This window comes from Aplidium turbinatum, chromosome 2, assembly GCF_918807975.1.
Source record: "Aplidium turbinatum chromosome 2, kaAplTurb1.1, whole genome shotgun sequence".
Taxonomy (NCBI): Eukaryota; Metazoa; Chordata; class Ascidiacea; order Aplousobranchia; family Polyclinidae; genus Aplidium; species Aplidium turbinatum.
Genome location: NC_137473.1, coordinates 5,455,552 through 5,474,232, shown reverse-complemented (window position 1 = coordinate 5,474,232; position 18,681 = coordinate 5,455,552). Strand labels below are relative to the sequence as shown.

General features: G+C 36.8%; 2 protein-coding genes across 2 annotated transcripts; one reads left to right on the top strand and one right to left on the bottom strand.

Moving 5' to 3' along the window:
* The first annotated feature begins 1,547 nt into the window (after positions 1-1,547).
* On the top strand, positions 1,548-11,710 carry LOC145764869 (uncharacterized). Its single transcript, XM_082576559.1, has 5 exons — positions 1,548-1,832; positions 5,450-5,697; positions 6,380-6,612; positions 7,745-7,904; positions 10,529-11,710. Exons 1-5 carry the CDS (start codon positions 1,681-1,683, stop codon positions 10,681-10,683), a joined length of 948 nt encoding a protein of 315 aa, XP_082432685.1. The 5' UTR covers positions 1,548-1,680; the 3' UTR covers positions 10,684-11,710.
* A 449-nt stretch (positions 11,711-12,159) lies between these two features.
* On the bottom strand, positions 12,160-17,338 carry LOC145765016 (small integral membrane protein 7-like). The gene is made up of 5 exons (XM_082576750.1): positions 17,192-17,338; positions 16,549-16,590; positions 15,754-15,809; positions 13,292-13,382; positions 12,160-12,790 (listed from the first exon to the last, which is right to left on the bottom strand). The coding sequence occupies exons 1-5, from the start codon at positions 17,215-17,217 to the stop codon at positions 12,775-12,777; spliced, it is 231 nt and encodes a 76-aa protein (XP_082432876.1). The 5' UTR covers positions 17,218-17,338; the 3' UTR covers positions 12,160-12,774.
* Between the last annotated feature and the right edge of the window lie 1,343 nt (positions 17,339-18,681).

Genomic DNA, 18,681 nt, shown 5'->3' with positions numbered 1-18,681 from the left:
TGATGCAGAGAAGCATTGTGGTGTGGAGCACTTCAATATTCAGACTTATTTTTCCACCCCTGTGCGTAATGCTGTAATCATAAAACACTTCTTTGTCATCTTTGCTTCTTAAACTTTGCCACGTAACAGAAGACAGGCTTAAATTAACTGTAAGGATTTGAGCAGAAATACTATTTTCAAAAGCAGCGGTGACAACAAGGGCAAGATTGGGCTGAGCAAAGTTCAGAGAATGTGGGGAAATGTTGTATGGCAGAAAATTTTCACTAAGGATGAAAGGAAAAGTATATCGGAGCTGTGTGCGGCCTGCAATGCTATATGGTAGCGAGACATGGGTACTGAGAGAGAGTGAACTGGCAATCCTGAAAAGAACGGAAAGGTCAATGGTGAGAGCAATGTGTGGGGTGAAAACGAGAAGGGAAAAAAGGACTGAAGAATTGTTGGATATGCTAGAGATGAGAGAGACCATAGACCAACTGGCAAGGGCAAATGGAGTAAGATGGTATGGACATGTGATAAGCAGGGAGGAAGGGAGTTTTCTTAGAAACGCACTAGATCTAAAGGTGGATGGGAAGAGGAAACGCGGTCGTCCAAGAAGAACGGAAAGGTCAATGGTGAGAGCAATGTGTGGGGTGAAAACGAGAAGGGAAAAAAGGACTGAAGAATTGTTGGATATGCTAGAGATGAGAGAGACCATAGACCAACTGGCAAGGGCAAATGGAGTAAGATGGTATGGACATGTGATAAGCAGGGAGGAAGGGAGTTTTCTTAGAAACGCACTAGATCTAAAGGTGGATGGGAAGAGGAAACGCAGTCGTCCAAGAAGAACGTGGAAACAACAAGTGAAGGATGAGTTTAAAAAAGTCGGACTGAAGGAGGAAGATGCAAGGGACAGGGTGAAATGGAGAAAAGGGATTAAGACAATTGCTGCGCGGAAACAATCGGCCACCCCCACTAGTGGGGAACAAACCGACGATGGATTATGATGATGATGATCTTGCAGCTGGGCTTTGATGCCTGCCAAAGATATGTTACAAAGATTTACAGCTGCCAATGCATAACATATTCATCGTTCCTTATTAACTCATGCGATCTCTGCAGAAGGCTTAAAACTTTTTTCTTGGGAAGTGGTTTGTCTTGACGATCTTGTAACTTGTGTGTTTCTACAAGTTTATTTTTGATCTTATATTTATATATGTTTATGTTTATTCATTTAAATATAAAAACATATAATTGGCATATGAGGCTGCTTGCTCAATGCTCATGGTAAAAAATTGGAATGTGGTTAATAATAAAGTTACATTTTGAAGTATATTTTGCAGTGTTCAATACTTTTGAGTATGCTGGTTCACAATAAGCATGCATAAAAGTAACTCCACTTCATGGCATATTCATATTTTTTTGTTTTTTCTTGAATATTTTTCTTGTTTTTTTTTGTAGGATTATTATTATATAGGTCACATTACATTGAGAAGTGAATTGATTACACATGAAAATATTTGGCTTGCCAGTAAATTTTATTTGATTTGGATGTTTTCTAAGTTTTGAATCTGGTAACCTTGTCCTCAGGAAAGTTTGGTTTTTATAAGTGCTACCACCTTACTGAGAGATTTTGGCTGAGTGCTTAGAATACATGGGTGATATGGTCGGCACTTGTTAACTTGGTTATCAGAAAATATTGAAATGTCTAAAACTGATGAGCTTCAGCAAAGTTCTACTTCTGAATTACTTCACAATCGTTTGTGCTGCAGCGATGATGGAAACTCTTCTTCAAGTTGGGATGGCCTAAAGTCAGATGAGGATTCAACTGATGCCGTTGCATATGGAGAAAACAAGTATTGGCAAGATGTTGTTTGACAATTCTGTAGGTTATCGAAAAGGCAGAGGCTACATTGTTGCACATGTTCAGTCAAAAATAAACTTTTACGTGGCTATAGGTCCAAATGCACAGTTGCACACTTGCACAGGTTCAGTCGAACATGACGTTTGGCCACCGGCGCCGAGTCCCAAGTGGGCCGCGCCTGCCGGACATTTCAGGAATTAAAAAAAAATTTAATGCAATTTTAAGTCCCAAAATTTATGTAACCATCTGCCACCTTCTGATACTAGCCTAGTACTTACCTTATTCGCAGGGTTTTGTCGCCATATGATAGCCTAGGCCCTACTAAACCTACTAATTAAGCGATTAGTTTTCGTCAATTATTGCCGTTGTTACATTCATGCAACGTTAAACAACGTTGATTCGCCGTTAAACGAGCAAAAGTGTCCAGCCGCGCCGTTTGTCTCCACTCACCTCTGCCACTCCACAGTGAACACTTACGAGACATCAAGAACAATAAAAACACAGCTGTAGCTTCACATTTCAACAAACAAAATCATACCACTGTTGATTTTCACGTCATTGCCATTGATAAACTTAACAAAACGTGTGAATATAGAAAAACTAAAGAACAATTTTGGATTAAAACACTTCACTCACAAGAACCTACTGGGATAAACATTAGAGAATAAACAATCTTATCACTCTTTTACTGATGATCTTTTTACTAACTACTTTTTAGACCTTCTTGTTTTGTCTATTTTCCTAATTCTCTCGTTTTAGATTTAGATGTTCTTTTCTTTCACTAATTGATTTAAACATTGCAATACGTTTTTTTCTTTACTACTCCCTTGTTCATTTTTAATTCATTTCTAATATAAAATTTTCATTATGACATCATTATTGAAATGCATTTTTACTTTTAACCTATCGTTGCTATGCCAATGTCATTGCATCTCAACATTCTTAGAATTTAGTTCTGTTTAAATTAGCGGTTCAGTTTGTTTGCATCTCAACATTCTTTGAATTAGCAGTTCAGTTTATTTTTATTCCTTGCTATCACGATAATAAATAGTGTAGGCTATGTCATCGTTAGAAGTCAGACAAATGATAGGAGCTACAATACGTAGAAACTAGTTTTATAGTTAAAAGTTCTCTCCAATTACAATTTTAATAGATTTGAATTTTTACATGTTGATTATCATCTTATTATCTAGTGTATTGACCTAAAGTCTTATAGTTATGTATAATATTTGATCTTTTCTATTTTTTTACTATATTATCTACTTTTTTAACACTTTCATTAAATTTTATAACCATCTTAATAGTATATCATTCTTTATTATTGTTGCAGTTTATACTGATGAAGCCACACTTGTGTGGCGAAAGCTCTGTATTTAAATAAACCGATTCTTCTGATTTGGTGTGATATTGTTTACTTTATTTAAAATGTTTTGTCACACCGTGCATCCCAGTGGATCATCAGTTGAATTATAGGAAAATTTGATGAAAAGTTTAGGAACGAAGTTTTGTTTTGGAATTTTAAAGAAAAAAGCCTGTGAAACTTTGCACAGCAGAAAATAGTAGCGTTTGTGTAGAAATTTTCCGACTCCTGCCCAGAGTATTGTGACGCAATAAGCCACACGACCTCGTTCGTGGGAAGTTCATGGCGGAATAAGTAGGCTCAAAATGAAAGCAATGGGACTACGAATCCTCACTAAACTAATCCAAATGGTCTTGTTTCGCCTAAGGTGACAACCTCATTGTGAAGAAAGGAGCGTTCTTCCTGGCTATCAGCACAAGGTTGAGCACTCACTAGCACAGCGAGCAGTTGCAATTCGCTAACCACAACGGTGTAGCTTGCACACTAGCCATTTCAATTCTTGTCGATGTCAATTCTTGCTACAAAACGGCTGCCGAGAAACATAATATATATATAGTTGATTGGATAGTTTAAATGCAGGCCTTAAAACTCGTGTTTTTTTCCGGCAGCCATCGTGGCCTACCGAGAGGTCCTTCTCGGCGGCCAAATCTGCGTGCTTGGAGGCCAAAATATAAATAACGATAGCACTTATAGAATTAAACTTGCGTTGTTGTCACTTAGCGTTGTTGAAGTCTGGGCGACGTCCTGCAATAGAATCGTTGTACCAGTATGTACCACGTAATAACTACTTTATCGGGAATGTAATCCGGAATTGTGGGACCATTTAACGACGCTAAATTATTTCAACTGCTTGCAGCTCAGTAAATTGTTTCAACTGCATACCGCCTTTCATAAAACCTGACCATTTATTCCGTTATGATGTCACCATTGAGGGTGTGAAGTCACTAACCCACAGCGGGAACATTTCTCAACTATGAAGACACGTGTGTTTTACCCTCCGATGTCAGCTAACCTAGTTCTCCTTTTTAACAACGATTCAATGTCCGGCAACATTGAATCGACATAAAAACGACAACATTGCAACGATGTAAATTAGCACTTCGGATTAACACTTTGTTAAAATAAACGTCGAAAATTACAAACAAGACTTAAAGCTGGTGAATGGTGATCGCAATATTCCATACAATAGCGAATGCTCCCGCACAATACAACAGTGGTGATTATAACGCGCTGATCTAATTTTGCATCACTCTTTGATAGTACATATTTTCAACAATTAATCCACGATCATTCTATTGCGAAATCAAATAGTTGGCTACAAGAAACCGGCGGCCAAACTTGGCCGACTGAGGAGGTAGCACCGGCGGTCATTCAAGCACTGCTTAGTGGTCATGGCCGCCGGCTGCTTTAAGACTTGAAATGGCTAGCGTGCAAGCTACACCGTTATGGTTAGCGAATCGCAACAGCTCACAGCACTAGTGAGTGCTCAGCCTGTGCAGATAGCCGGGAAGAACGCTCCTTTCTTCACAATGAGGTTGTCATCTTAGGCGCAACAAGACCATTTATTGATTAGTTTAGTGAGGATTCGTAGTCCCATTGCTTTCATTTTGAGCCTACTTACTCTGCCATGACATTGTTTAAGCTTGGTGAGTTTATTGCAACGAAAGGTGAAAATTAAATCACAAACTGATAGAACCAGCTTACTAAAAACAACCAAGTTACATTGGGTTTTTAAACGTTTAGCAACGTAAAAACAATGCAAAATTATACATTTTTGCTATCTGGGTAGTCTTGGCCTGATTTTATCCTCTGCTGAGAGTAAAAAAGAAATACAAATGATAAATATTGAAGAAATTGAGTCTCCTTCACAACTTAAGAATCGAACAACGCAAAACTGCTGAAACAAAACGTTTTTGAAAGAATCACTGTAAGCAAACAATGCCAAAAGGTGCGCGCATGAAGTGATGGGAGTGTGAGGTATCAAAATTTGAACAGGTTGTTATTTTTCTACATCAATGTGACGTTAGTTACTACTTTAAAATATCTATATCTTTGCTTCTGCAGAAAATCCGCAGCAAACGCCTTTTTTTACATGTTTAGTATCGGCTGATCTACCGATACTCAAGAAATGGCCGATATATCGGTACATCTTTAGTGTATATTATTTGGTAACTGAAGTTTTTAGAAGTGATTATACAAAATGTTTTTTTCTAGTGTGCAATTGTTTTAGCATATTTTATTAAATGCAGAAAAATACACAAGAAACCCAACCATGCAATTAAGAAAGAAAACAGCTCATTTTTGCTTGAGGAAGTTCCTGCATCTTCATTTCCACGATCAATAAGTCCTACATCTCTTAGCTCCATAAAAGAGGAGATACTCAGTGATCCAAATGATGATTCTGAAAGTTTTTTTGCAAACAACTCTAGTAGAAAATCTTTACCGCAGAAAACTCCAAACGAAAGGCTTGGATCACATTCTGCATTGACGACTCCTTGTATGACATATCATTTTTTTATATTCTATACAGTATTGCAGTATGTAAATTATTACTCCTTTCAAATATAGATTTGCTTGTCTTATTCAAACAATAGTTTATTTGCAATAATTTCATTTACATGTGAAGACTTTAAATGATGGAAGCATGTTATGCTTGTGCACAACTGGGTAATCGAGAGGAGAAGGTTGCACAATTGCACATAGCTCAAAGCTGCAGGTTTTCATTTGACTTTCTTCATGAGCTAATGTTAGAATAAAAGAAACCTTAATGTAGTGAAATATATGTACGGTAGTACCGTTAGAAGAAAAACAAAATGTAAATTTGGCTAATCAGAAGAGAGTCAGACGAAAATATGCAACTTCGAACTATGTGCAACTTTCTACTCGCAATTTTCAAATTTTATACCACCAATCAAACCTTCAACTGGGTAATCACTACAATTGTAGGTTTGCACATACAATCATACATGTTGTGAAAGATCTGATTTTTAAGCATTTGTTTGTTTTAAAACAACTTTTAATTGTTTTGTGGATTAAAAATGTTATCTAGCATTGTCATATCTAGGGTCAGCAGTCTCTGCCTCGAGTTCTTTTTTACTGTAGAAATCATCTTCTGCATGTCACTTGGCAATTTGTCATTTTTGAATGGAGCCACATGTTTAATTTAACATGTTTACCAGGCACACATTGCGCTACTATGGAACAATTGTTAACCACGCTGACGAGAGAAGTTATAGCTATGGGGGAAAACCTGGCGGTTTTGACATCAATAGTGAAAACAGCGATTAGACATCAATCACCTGAAGTCGACATGAAGCAGATTCCAAGTGATTTGAAATTCCCTGCCAGCTCTCTTCAAGACCTAGCAGAGATAGAAAAAAAGCTTCAAGACGAAACCCTGCAGGAAACATTGGTAACAACTGTGTACTGTGCGGCTGTATGTTCAGTACAAATTTTAAACAATCCGCAACCTTTTATTGTGGTTGATTTTCTTTTGTTTTTACTTGTTTGCAGAGGTGGGCACCCGCTACTTTTAAAGTAGCGCGCTACCACTACTTGGACCAAAATAGCGCGCGCTACCGCTACCAATTTACAAAAGTAGCGCGCTACCCGCTACTCGCACCAAAGTAGCGCGCACTACCGCTACTTCTTCCGCTACTTTTGTCTAAAATGACACTATAGGAAACACTCTTCAAGTCCCTAGTGACGCAAAAATGACCTTGAAAAAGAATGTTTTCATTCGTTTACACTGTCATTTTAACGTCGTTATAGAAAACACATTATGAGGGAAATTTACTGTTATGCATCCTTCAAAAACACGAGCATTTCAAAATGAGAGTCACTAAGTCCTGCCCGCTTTGGCTTAAGCACATCTTTTCCAACAGAGAAAAGTCTTTCCACCGCAGCACTGGAAGGAATGGGGGTGTTGTATTTAATGAACAGATGTTTTAATTCGGTATTCAAAAAGCTCAAGGACTTGCTCCTGTCCGAAAAAAGGCGTCCACAATTGCTCTTTCCTTCTGTACTGACGTTTCACGGGATGGCGCCAGCACACAAAAAAATTCATCCTCAGAGTCGTGACTGGTGTTGGACTGTTGGTGCCACCTTGATCGCAGCATCGCAGCTCAACACCAGAAAACGAGACTCCCAAAAGACCGAAACTATGCAACCAAACCGATTATATAGCTGCTTATCCAGGCTAGTGTTGCCAAAAAAACGAGTGTTTTTTCACTTTAAATTAAAAAGTAGCGGGTAGTGGGAGTGCGACTGAAAAAAAGTAGCGCCTCTCCCGCTACCGCTACTTAGGAAAAAAATAGTGCCGCTACTTCAGCCGCTACTCCAACTAAAATGTAGCGCCGCTACCGCTACTTTTACCGAAATAGTAGCGCGCTACTGCCCACGTCTGCTTTTTTGTCAGCTTAGACCCTTCTCTTGAACAATCCGGTGGATGTTTGTTGGCATAACCCTTTCTTATAGTTCAGATGCATTTGCATTGTTTTAAGTTTTGTTTGGTTGCTTATTGGTGTTTATTATTTTTTTGTTAGGTTAATCAACTTCGTAATTTGGGAGGAAAATCAGTTGGCGATTTCGTAAAACGAGCGATGCCAATGTTGATCACAAATAACGTTGCAATGTGCTGCAACCTGAAAGGCCGTAACAACAAGAAAGCCTTTGAAAAATCACCACTGTACATGATATTATTTAGTAAGTATAATACCATTGTGTTTGTAAAATAAAAATTAGATTCTTTTGGTAAAGCTTAGCTGGGGCATGGCTACCCCAAGCTGAGCTTAGATTTAGAACAACTGCGTGAAAATTTTGTCTATCTGCAGAGATGTGTTTAATAATTTTTGGCGCACACGGTTTTTGCTTATAACTAGGGAATTGTGACATTGTCTGCCGAATGAAGTTTTACTATCGTTTTTATTTTCTTAATTATGTTCTGAAAACATTTAAAAACATTTATTTATTTTCCTGTGAGAAAGTAAACTACTAAAATTGTTGTTTTGAAATATCTCTTGAACAAATAAAACTGTTAACTCTGTATTTGACAACCAAGTTACAGACTCACTGATTAGCTTTTAAACAAACATCTACTCACATCTATATGGTCCTCAAATCCAAGTTAAAACTAATGTAAACTTATTAACGTCTATTCAGCAGTAATGACTATGCAGTTCTGCTTCATTTTCACAAGTTTTCATAATGGTTTATTGCTCACCATTTTTGCTTTAAAAATATAAAATAAATATAGAAAACGGTTGTCGGTATTATACTAGTCCAGAAAACGAGAATAAAAACACTGCTTTTCGTGTAAATCAAGGGTCAAACAAGGACTTCTGGTGCGGCCGCGATGCATTCTTTACCTTTGAAAATGATTAAGAAATTTTTGAGCCCTTTTTTATTTTTCGCTTGTGTTCTGTTTGCGTTCGTACAGTGTTTTTCGATCTCTTTGTTTTTACTACATTTTCTTCCAGTCGAACTTACCTTGGTGCGTTCTTACTACCTTTTTTATTGCCTTGTTACTGCGTTACAGTATTTTGTTTATTGACTTTATTTCGTATTGCGGCCCTCGGATTAATTTACAGGTGTTCATTTGGCCCTCAGAGCAATTTGAGTTTGAGACCCTTGGTGTAAACTAGTGGTTCTCAAACTGGGGTCCGCGGTCCTTTTGGGGTCCGCGAGACAATTTTCTGGGACCGCGAAGCACCTTCCAAAAAAATTAACATGATCCCAAAGAAAAAAAAATCTTGAAAGTAAAAATTTTCAGACAAGTTATTTTCCAAACCAAAGTTAAAAGATATAATATATAGTAAGCTGGCTTGGCATCCCTCCACACAGGTTTTTAAGCCTGGCTAGGCGAAGTTGATTAAGGCTGGTTATTTTTACTGATTTAAATTTTGAATTGAATGCCTCTCCGAACTTTTAGCTTTTTTAGCCTTGGTCAAATTAGCCAAACATTAATAACCGTTTAACTTTACTAATTGAATTTTTAACTTAAATTTGAGAACAAAACGTGAAAATGGCTCAGCCTCGAAAAAAATTAAGATTCAATGATTCCCATGATCAATTTGGTTTCACTGTGATACATTCTGGAGGAGAAGAAAAGCCGCAGTGCGTGCTATGCTGTGAAGTTTTAGCAAGTTCTACTCTAAGACCTAGCAAGCTGAAAAAACATTTGGTAACACATCATCCAGATTATCAAACAAAGATGCAGAGTTTTTTAAACGGCAAGCTAATAATTTAGTTATTAGGTCAAGATTTGATAGCACTAGTGATCAATGGAAGGAAAATGCTGCAGGTTTAAGGGCCTCCTACGAAGTTGCAAGAAAAATAGTTATCGCTAAGAAGCCTCACACCATCGGAGAACAATTGATCTTGCCTTGTTGCCAAGTTATTGTATTAAACATTATGAGAATCTGAAGCTCAAAAGCTGAAGCAAGTGTCTCTGTCAAACGACACTGTGAGTAGGAGAATATCTGAGCTATATATCGGAAAATATTTTGTCGCAGGTGGTGTCAAAGATACAGAAGTCAATTTCACGTTGATACCTAGCTCAAAACATGTTGGATGTAGGCTAATGCATAATATCAAGATCGTATTGAACCAAACGGAACCTAACATAGAACTGTTAACACCCAAGCAGGTGCACCCATTTTATTGAAGTGTGCATTTTTAATTGCATGTAACAAATAAATAATTATTTACCGTTTTTGCTCTAATTTGCCTTAAGTTTTTGGTGGACCGTGAGCCGTTGAAAAAATTGCAAGGGGACCGTTCAACAAATTTTTTGAAAAAGTTTGAGAACCACTGGTGTAAACTGTCCTGAGAGTGGAGATGATTGAGTGCCTGAATTTGTGAATGAAAAAAGCGCTATCAAAAAATAATAGTTCTGTTCTCGGGTTTTGTGATTGATCAACATGATTCAACTACAGGTTTGCATTCAGTGGTGCTTAGTAGGTAGAATAATTCACAACAAAGACAGCAAATGAACCGTTTTTACATTGCTTTCAATGTTGACGTCTGCAACGTTGAAATTCAACGTCAACGTCGACGTCTGCAACGTTGACGTCGACGTCTGCAACGTTGACGCTGCAGACGTTGTTTTCGTTGATTCGGTGGAAACTGAAAACGAAAACAACGGTTGATTTGCTATCTGAGAAACAACACTTCAACGCGAAACCCTTACAACTATGTAAAGCCTGCCAACTGCTTGGATCAAATTTAAAAAAAAACTTTCTTAGTTGTAGGATGAGACTCGTACAATCAACCTCTAATTGTTGCGTAATTTAAACATTGGTGCACGTTACAATTACAGCATTTTACAGATGCTGCCAAAAGAAACGCCCGCACAGCCGAGTGCACGCTGATGGACTTGGAGTTAGCATTGAGTAGATGGCTGGTTGGGTCACGTAACCGCTGCGGGAATAGAGCCAGAAGAGAGAAACGTAGTTATGGAGAAGCATTTTCAAAATATGAGTAAGTGCTGTTCTACCAACAGCAGTGGAATGGCATAACGGTTAAGGCACTCGCTTTCAACCATGCGATCATGGTTCGACTCCCAACTGGTTGCTGGAATACATCACTCACTTTTACCTGTGGTTGATAAAGAACCTTATTCCCAAAAGCTTGAAATCAAGCTGGTACCCTGGTGAAGAGTTTTGTATTGTACGTTTATTTTTCAATACTTTTGTATGTGAATCATGATCTGACGTCATCGTCAGTATTACAGTATTGTATCATTGGTATTGCTTTTGCGTATCATTTGCAATTACTTTATAAAATTATACATTTTTGAAAGCAATTATGTGTGTTAGCAAACAAGCGTAGCTTCTTGCGGCTTTCTGTATAAACAATTTAATCAACGCATTGTAAAGACCGCTCTTTGGGAATAATTCACACAACACTAAAGCTTCTTAAGAGGCTTTTTCAGTCGAAGGATAAGATTTTCATAGTTAGTCGATTAAAATACAGTAGTGAATAGTCTGATATCAGTAGCTCAAACCCTCTACAAGTATGCCAGAATGAAGCTTCTACAGGTTCACTCCATGAAGCTTACTCCATGACTATCAATCCTTTACTTTCACAGAGATACCTTGCAAATGCTTCTTTCTTGTTCATACATCTTTCTGGTGGGTAGCTCCGTAGCGCCACCAAACAGATTTCATCATGTATTTGGCCTTTGAGTAACACGTCGTGGCATTGGTTGCTGTTCTAGTCATGGTTGTACTAATTAACCCGCTTTTATAGCAAAAGGTGTGTTGCCTAAAAAAACGGCCTGGTTTGCTGACCAGGCGAACAGCTTAACTTTGTGATCTCTGCTGCCATTTTTTATGCAAACGCCGCTAGATTGGTCAGCTGTGATCTATTTTATTCTACCTTTGGTTTTTATAAGACTTTCGACATGCTTTTCTGTGGTGTGCTTTGCTTAATGCTGTCAAAATATTTCATTTGTTCTTTTTCTTGGTTTGACCATGCCGCTGCATTGAAACAAAGTGTAAACTAACTGACACGCAGTGTCTACAGTTATTGAGCCTAATAGAGGTACCGTATACAAAATCAGGTCTTCTGAACTCCTGCTCCACGCCGACTGTGACACTAAACTGCGACTTATAAACTAGTAAACCAGTGCGACTTATAAACTAAAACTAAAGTGCAAACCATAATTCAGATTTTTTTTATACTGTAACTATCCTGCAATGTTTATAAATGAAAAATAACTGCTTGGAAACGAAAACTAAAAAACGCTCAGACTCTGTTCACCCGTCGCACCTGTGTAGACTGTTCTCTGTAGATATCTAAGCTTCAAATCACTTGTATCCTCTTTTGAATCACTTGTATCCTCTTTTGAATCACTCACTTCAAATCACTTGTATCCCAAGACGTTGTTAAACTTAAAGCGACATTGTTTTTGGCTTGAACGGGCTTCTAAACGGACACAAGCGACACTTATTTCAAGTAATGTTTGAATTCATTGACTGATACATAGCGGCACAGCTGTTCGGCGAAAAATTGCACCAAAATTTTTCTCAGCGATTATTTACTCCAATACAGGATGCGCCATAGCAGAAAAAAGTACCGTAACGATGGAGCAGAGGATACTCGCCTCATCTTTATTTTAAACTGATTTCAACAACAAAACACGTTTTGTATACATTTCGTCAAGCAAGGCCTCGTAGGGTTGAAGACAGCGGATCGTAAGCGATTGATGAAACTACACGTCTGGTAATTAATCGAAGTACACAGAATTCATTTGTGGGTCAGTAAAATATACTATTCTAATCGGCGGCTCGCGCATAAGAAACGATTAGTTTGCGAGATAAGTTGCTTATTCAGAAAATTTGCCTAATCGGTAGTAAATTGTCCACTATTGGTGCGACCAACCCTTTATACAGGAGAGAACAGAGAAGCAGATGACTTGAACCTCCAGATCGCTATTATGACGGCACATCGAGAACGACGAACAAATCGATATAATATGCAATAGACATTAGAGATTCTTGACCACCAAACTTGTCAAGAGACGAGCACGAAGATGCGGATAAGCTTGTCATAAAAGTTACGGGTCCATGCATCAAGAGCCAAAGAACCTGCAAACATGTCAACAAAAATGAACCCAGTTACTAAATACGTGGAGGTAACTTTTGGTACTTTAATTGATTACGGAATCTTAACTAATCAAATGTATTTTTTAGAAACTTTTTCCATGAAGTGGTGCATACTGGTACAGAGGCTTTGAATCATTAAGCCATCGAGGCTGAAAAGTGAAGTTTCTGGTTTAAACGTTGCTGCCTGAAAATTATTCCATGCACTGGGTGCAGCTGTACTTGAAGTGTGTAACACTCAACCGCACACCCCGAGAGTTGAAACGTTTTTTTTTTTTCCTTCCACAGTGGGCCACTGAATGAGCTATCGGGGCGGACAATCATTAAAGTAATCTGATTTTATAAAAACTACATATAATATTGGTACAAGCATAGAACTTTAATTACTGTAGACAATGTATTGTATAATATAACTTTTTCATTGTAGCTTAGCCCTCCTATATTAATGATTCAGTGTCAATATATATAAATTAAAAATACACTTACACTATCATGCCAAACATCATGGCCACATTCCATGCGGCAATCACAAGACGAAAGTATCGTAAGTTGCTTAAGAATTCTCGGATTTTATCACCTGTAATAATGACAATGCAATGTGCTTTAAATGTATTGTGCACCAAAAGCAGAAAGTTAATGCGAATTTTCAATTGATACGTGATAAAATCATATCATTGACTTTACATTTTACAATATATGCAAAATCACTTTTTTTTTGCTTTTATTCAATTTATTTTTCTTTGTCAGAATGCAAAAGAAATGATATTGTGAAAAAGAAATACAGTAACAAAACCAGGGTTGAGAAAAACCCGGGTTTTTTTGGGTTTTATTGGGTTTTTTTTAAAAAGATGCAAAAAAAGGTAGATTCATGCTTATTTCACCTCAAAACTACATTTTACGAATGAAGTGCCTTTCACTCACAGTACATGCTTGCATAACTCAATAAAATAATGCACTAGGGCTGTTGTTGCTTGAATGTTGCATCATCCATTAATTTCAAGATCAAGTTGGATGTTGCATCATCCACTGATTTCTATACCAAGTTGATGCTACCGTTGTAGAAATCACATTATTGCATCATTTGCTTTAGATTTGAAGGCAAGGAGCATTTATGCCATCATGTTTAAATATTTTTTATCATTTATATATATATTATATATAGTAATGGATGAGCATTGAGCGATTGCGTGGCCATTTAGGCAAATGCTCTGAAACAGCCATGCGTTAGAATCCAGAATCTGTAATTGGTAAATGGCCTCCTAAATTGTATTTCACATCATATATACAGACTACAGTAGAGTAGTACTTTCACCAGTTTAACTATAAGGCCTTCTTGCATGAATGAGTTTTAATGTCCGCTCCGATAGCTCAATTGGTTAGCGCGTCACTTCTGGAACGAAGAAGCTTCAAGATCAAGCGGCGCTGGTTCGACTCTCGGGGTGTGCGCTTAAGCAACACACGTTAGGGACTGCTCTCCATTCAGCGACATCTAATGGATGGAATAGTTCCCCGGCAACAAGACTTCAACAGTCGGAAACTTCACTCTGTCAATCTCGGTGACCGGGCCTGCGTCAGTGATTCAAAGCCTCTACAAGTATGCAAAACTGCCAGGATTAAGCTCTGCATTGAAGCTTTCCCAGTCCGAGGATAAAAATTCAATCAATCAATCAATGTAGTATACATACACAAAGTGGCATTACTTGATTTTTGTGTACTGTACAATATCCACTGCGTTTTCAGTTTATTCTTGGAAATTTACTTCATAATCACATCCTTAAGTCCTAATTTAAAGTTTGTTTTAAGTGCCTTGTAGTGTTTTTGTTCATTTTTTTTTAATTTTCTAATAAAAACTGGACAAATATGATGCTCTGGGTTTTTTTATGGGTTTTTTTGGGTTTTTTTAAGTGGGTTTTTTCAAAAAAACCCACCCGGGTTTTTTTGGGTCGGGTAAAATACCGACAACCCTGATTACAAAACCAACAAAAGGAAAAGGTGGCAAAACCATAATGGTTTAAGACGTGCATGAAAGGATCTAATATTGCGGTATATGCATCGATAAATATAGTTAAGCACGGCCACCAAACCTGATACTTTAAAACAAGTAGATGAATTAGTTAAGAATCAGTCGCCTCCTCGTTCCTGAAACAACTGAAGCGCCAATTCTTAAAGCAATGAGAACACGACTGAACCCAACATCACAAAAACAAACTAATATACACAGTTACACACACATATTGAAATTACGTAACGGACTATTAAAACAAAGACTATTTACAGATTTCATACAGAAATAAAGTGTTCGCAGCAACGATATTAAGTAGCCCATAGATTGCAGAACAAATACACAATATGGCAGCTCATTATCAAAATAAAATAGTAAAAAAAACTTTGTTTTTTAAATTAATTTCCTGCACATGTAAGAGCATAAGAAGTATGATGATATAGCAGCGTGTTTTTAGTATTGCCAATAAGAGTTGAATCATCTTTTATAGCGTCAGTGAAAAGCCGACTTAATGACTTCAAACTAATAAATGTGCTAGTCAAGCTAAAAAGTAGGAGCAACAAAAAAATATAGTTTTTAATACTGTATTCCGAATGGTTATACCAACCATCTATTCAGGTGGTGGACAATAGGCATAAACGAAAATCCCGAAACCAAAGTTTGTTAGAACCAAAGATGCAAATAAAAATAAGTTTAGATCAAAGAATTGAAAACAACAGAATTTAAAATTAGACAGCTGGGCATGAATGGCTCCATTTACCACACAATAACTGTTTCTGATTTGAAATACTAAATCCAAGTTTAACAAACACGCCGAAAAAATGTTGGTTGCAAATAAATATTTCTAATTAGACTCATAATGTTTTATTTGAAATCATGTCTCCATAAAAACAATCGACTCAACATTCAGAGTTTAAGTATGGCACAAATAGTTGATTATATGTACCAGTTGTGGGATCCCCAGCATCAACATTGAAGCTTGGATCGTCTTTTCTCTTTTTTCTTCAAAATAAAATACGGATAAGGTTAATCACACAAATGGATGATAATAGTTCGGCAAACATGTACATGTAGATATGAAGCACACAAGACAAAAAACAGAAAGTTTGAAAAATGTTATCTGAATCAGTTTTTTCTGACATTTCATGTATATAATGTTGATTTTCAAATATATAAACCTTCTTAAAAAGACATAAATGCTTGGAATGTTTTCGAGATTAGTTTCAGCGTTCCATGCATCCCTAATTCTGTAAAGTCTACGTCAAAGGTTTTAGAACATTAAAAGTACTATCCTTTTTAATGTATAGGCTATGCAATTTGGGGCAGTCATATCTCAAACATGTCAATGTAAATCTTTATACAGTTTCTTTTTAAATTATACAAATGAATTTATTCAGATAGCCTATTTAATTTTCTTGATCATTTTTTGGTTAAACAACTTTCTTTAACTATCAAGAAATTATTTAACCAGCAAACCCTTGACTTAGCTTAATGCACAATGTGTACAAAAAAGATTGCTTTGCATACAAAAACCTAATTCTGAAAGTTATAAAAGGATAACTGCTGACATATGAGATTAGTACCATTTTTTATAATATTTAATAATATTTATTATTATATTATAACAAGTTGTGGTTTGACTAATGTTTTAGACGAGCAATGAGCATCTACCACAACTAAAAGTCTATCCCAACATTTTGCTTAAATTTATTTAGGTTTATATAGAACAAAATTAACTCACAATCTGAAATTGAGGATAGCACCAGCATTAACCAATAACGTGCTGCAAACAAAAAAACTTGATGTTAGAAAAAAGTCTTTTTAGCCTACAGGTGTGACTAGCTATGCAAAGAACCATGCACAAAAATAATAATTTAACAAAAAACTGTTAATATGAGTAGTAAAGTGTATAAAAAACTGTCCTATTCAAATAGAATTATTCTATTTTAAAAAGAACCAACCTTTACACAGATGAAAGTTCTATCAACAAATCATACAAACAATATGCTGAACTAGAGTGATTTTATTTGGAGCTGGTATACAACCCCCCCGCCCCCCTTGGCAACTCATGACAAAGAGGAAAAGACCAAAACATGTGGATTGAAGTGTGTGAACAGTAAAGCAAAGGTAAAGTAGTTTCACCCTATATGTTTGGTCGAGTCCTGTCTTTGTCATGAGTTACCAAAGGGGGGGGGGGGGGGACTTGTATACCAGCTCCTTTTATTTACCTACTTGATATGCTACTTATAAATTGGATGCTTTCCTACAAGTTATTTAACGTTCAATTAATTAACAGTTAACCTAATAGAATAAATAAAAATATACAAAATTATTGATTAAACCCATATGGCAATCCACTAACTACGTAGATATACTTCACTTACCCAAACAGCAACAAATTTGACAACATTGTTTGAGCTTTTCGATATAACTTCTATTCAACAATCAGTATTAGGTACCAGACTGGCCTACAACTGGCTTGGTTGATTCAAAAAAATACCTAGGAACTAATAAATTAAAAAAAGAAAGCTATCGGTACCACAACTCACAGTACTTAGTGATTTCTAAGCCAGTCAACTTTATATTTTAAGTAATCGTACTTACAAATTTTAATAACTGAAGATAGGGGGTGTGAACATGAAATTCTAAGACGGATAGAAAATGCAAGAACTATATTTGGAAAAATGAAAAATGTTTCAATCAATCAAAGTTTAAATTTATCAATTCGTCAAAGAATAAATTGAAATGCTATGTCTGGTCAATCCTTTTATACAACTCTGAAACTTGGACAGTGTCACAAAAAATGGAAAAACGGATCGATGCCTTCGAGCTCTGGTCATACAGACAAATGTTAAAAATTTCATGGAAACAAAAGATCACTTTATTAAGTATTATCCAAATTTAATTCAAGCAAAATTCTCTTACAAATAGTCAAAAGAAAATCAAAGTATTTTGGACTCCCAATAAGGCCATAACTCATTACAAAGATCCTTAATAAAAGGGAAAACAAACGGTAAAAGAAACAAAGGTAGACCAAGAATGATTTGGACATCAAACATCACTAAATGGACAAAATTAAGTTATGAAAATGCAGTACAAACAGCTCATGGTCGAGAACAATGGCGCATTGTATCCAACCCTCAATACGCGGAAGGAACATAATGATGATGACTTACAAATGCTAAAAAAAGCGAAACTATCATTAGATGACAAAAAATGTTTAGTATATATACAATAAAGTTAGTAGAGTTAAGTAGGCTAGTTAGTACGCTAAGTAGAGTCAGGACTCCTCAGTCCTCCTAATTCTGTCACAGTGTCACTGTCATGTCATTTCTTGAACCAACTAGTGTTGCCAGATGCCGTTGAATAAACGTTCTCACAACCGCCGAGAAAATTTACCACATCAAACTGAAATTAACCAACGCTTACACACACGCCACCGCAGTGCTTGCGAAATTGTACGTAATCTCTTAAAAACACTTCACCTGCACCTACCCTTACCAATTTATTACCATTTCTATCACAATCTCTGAAAAAATGTCATAAAATGATGTTCAGTGTGGATGCTTTGATTTCAGAAGCTTAGACCACCCAAGCTAGGAAGAGAAGACATTAAATTTGAGCGTGCTAGAACCTAGAAGAGGCATAAACAACAAGCATTGAGTTTCGCACTATTCAAAACCAACACCGATGGTGCAGGTATGTTGTTCGAATGCGGATCATCGTCTTCCTAAATCCTAAGTATGGGCGAGCGTCTCGACATATGGCGCCCCGATAGCTTGGGCAGCGCGTGACTCGGTGAACGAAAAAGCTTCAAGATCAAGCGGCGCTGGTTTGACTCTCGGGGTGTGCGTTTGAGCGACACACGTAAAGG

Bases quoted from the DNA above. Each gene is read 5' to 3' on its own strand.
- LOC145765016 (XM_082576750.1), bottom strand. From the start codon at position 17,217: ATGTTGTCAAATTTGTTGCTGTTTGG. The intron at 15,810-16,548 runs GTGAGTTAATTT...TTTATTTTGAAG, and splicing joins GCTATCCTCAATTTCAGATT to AAAAAAGAGAAAAGACGATC. The intron at 13,383-15,753 runs GTACATATAATC...TCATTATTACAG, and splicing joins TGCTGGGGATCCCACAACTG to GTGATAAAATCCGAGAATTC.
- LOC145764869 (XM_082576559.1), top strand. From the start codon at position 1,681: ATGTCTAAAACTGATGAGCTTCAGCAAAGTTCTACTTCTGAATTACTT. The intron at 5,698-6,379 runs GTATGACATATC...CATGTTTACCAG, and splicing joins TTCTGCATTGACGACTCCTT to GCACACATTGCGCTACTATG. The intron at 7,905-10,528 runs GTAAGTATAATA...AGCATTTTACAG, and splicing joins ACTGTACATGATATTATTTA to ATGCTGCCAAAAGAAACGCC.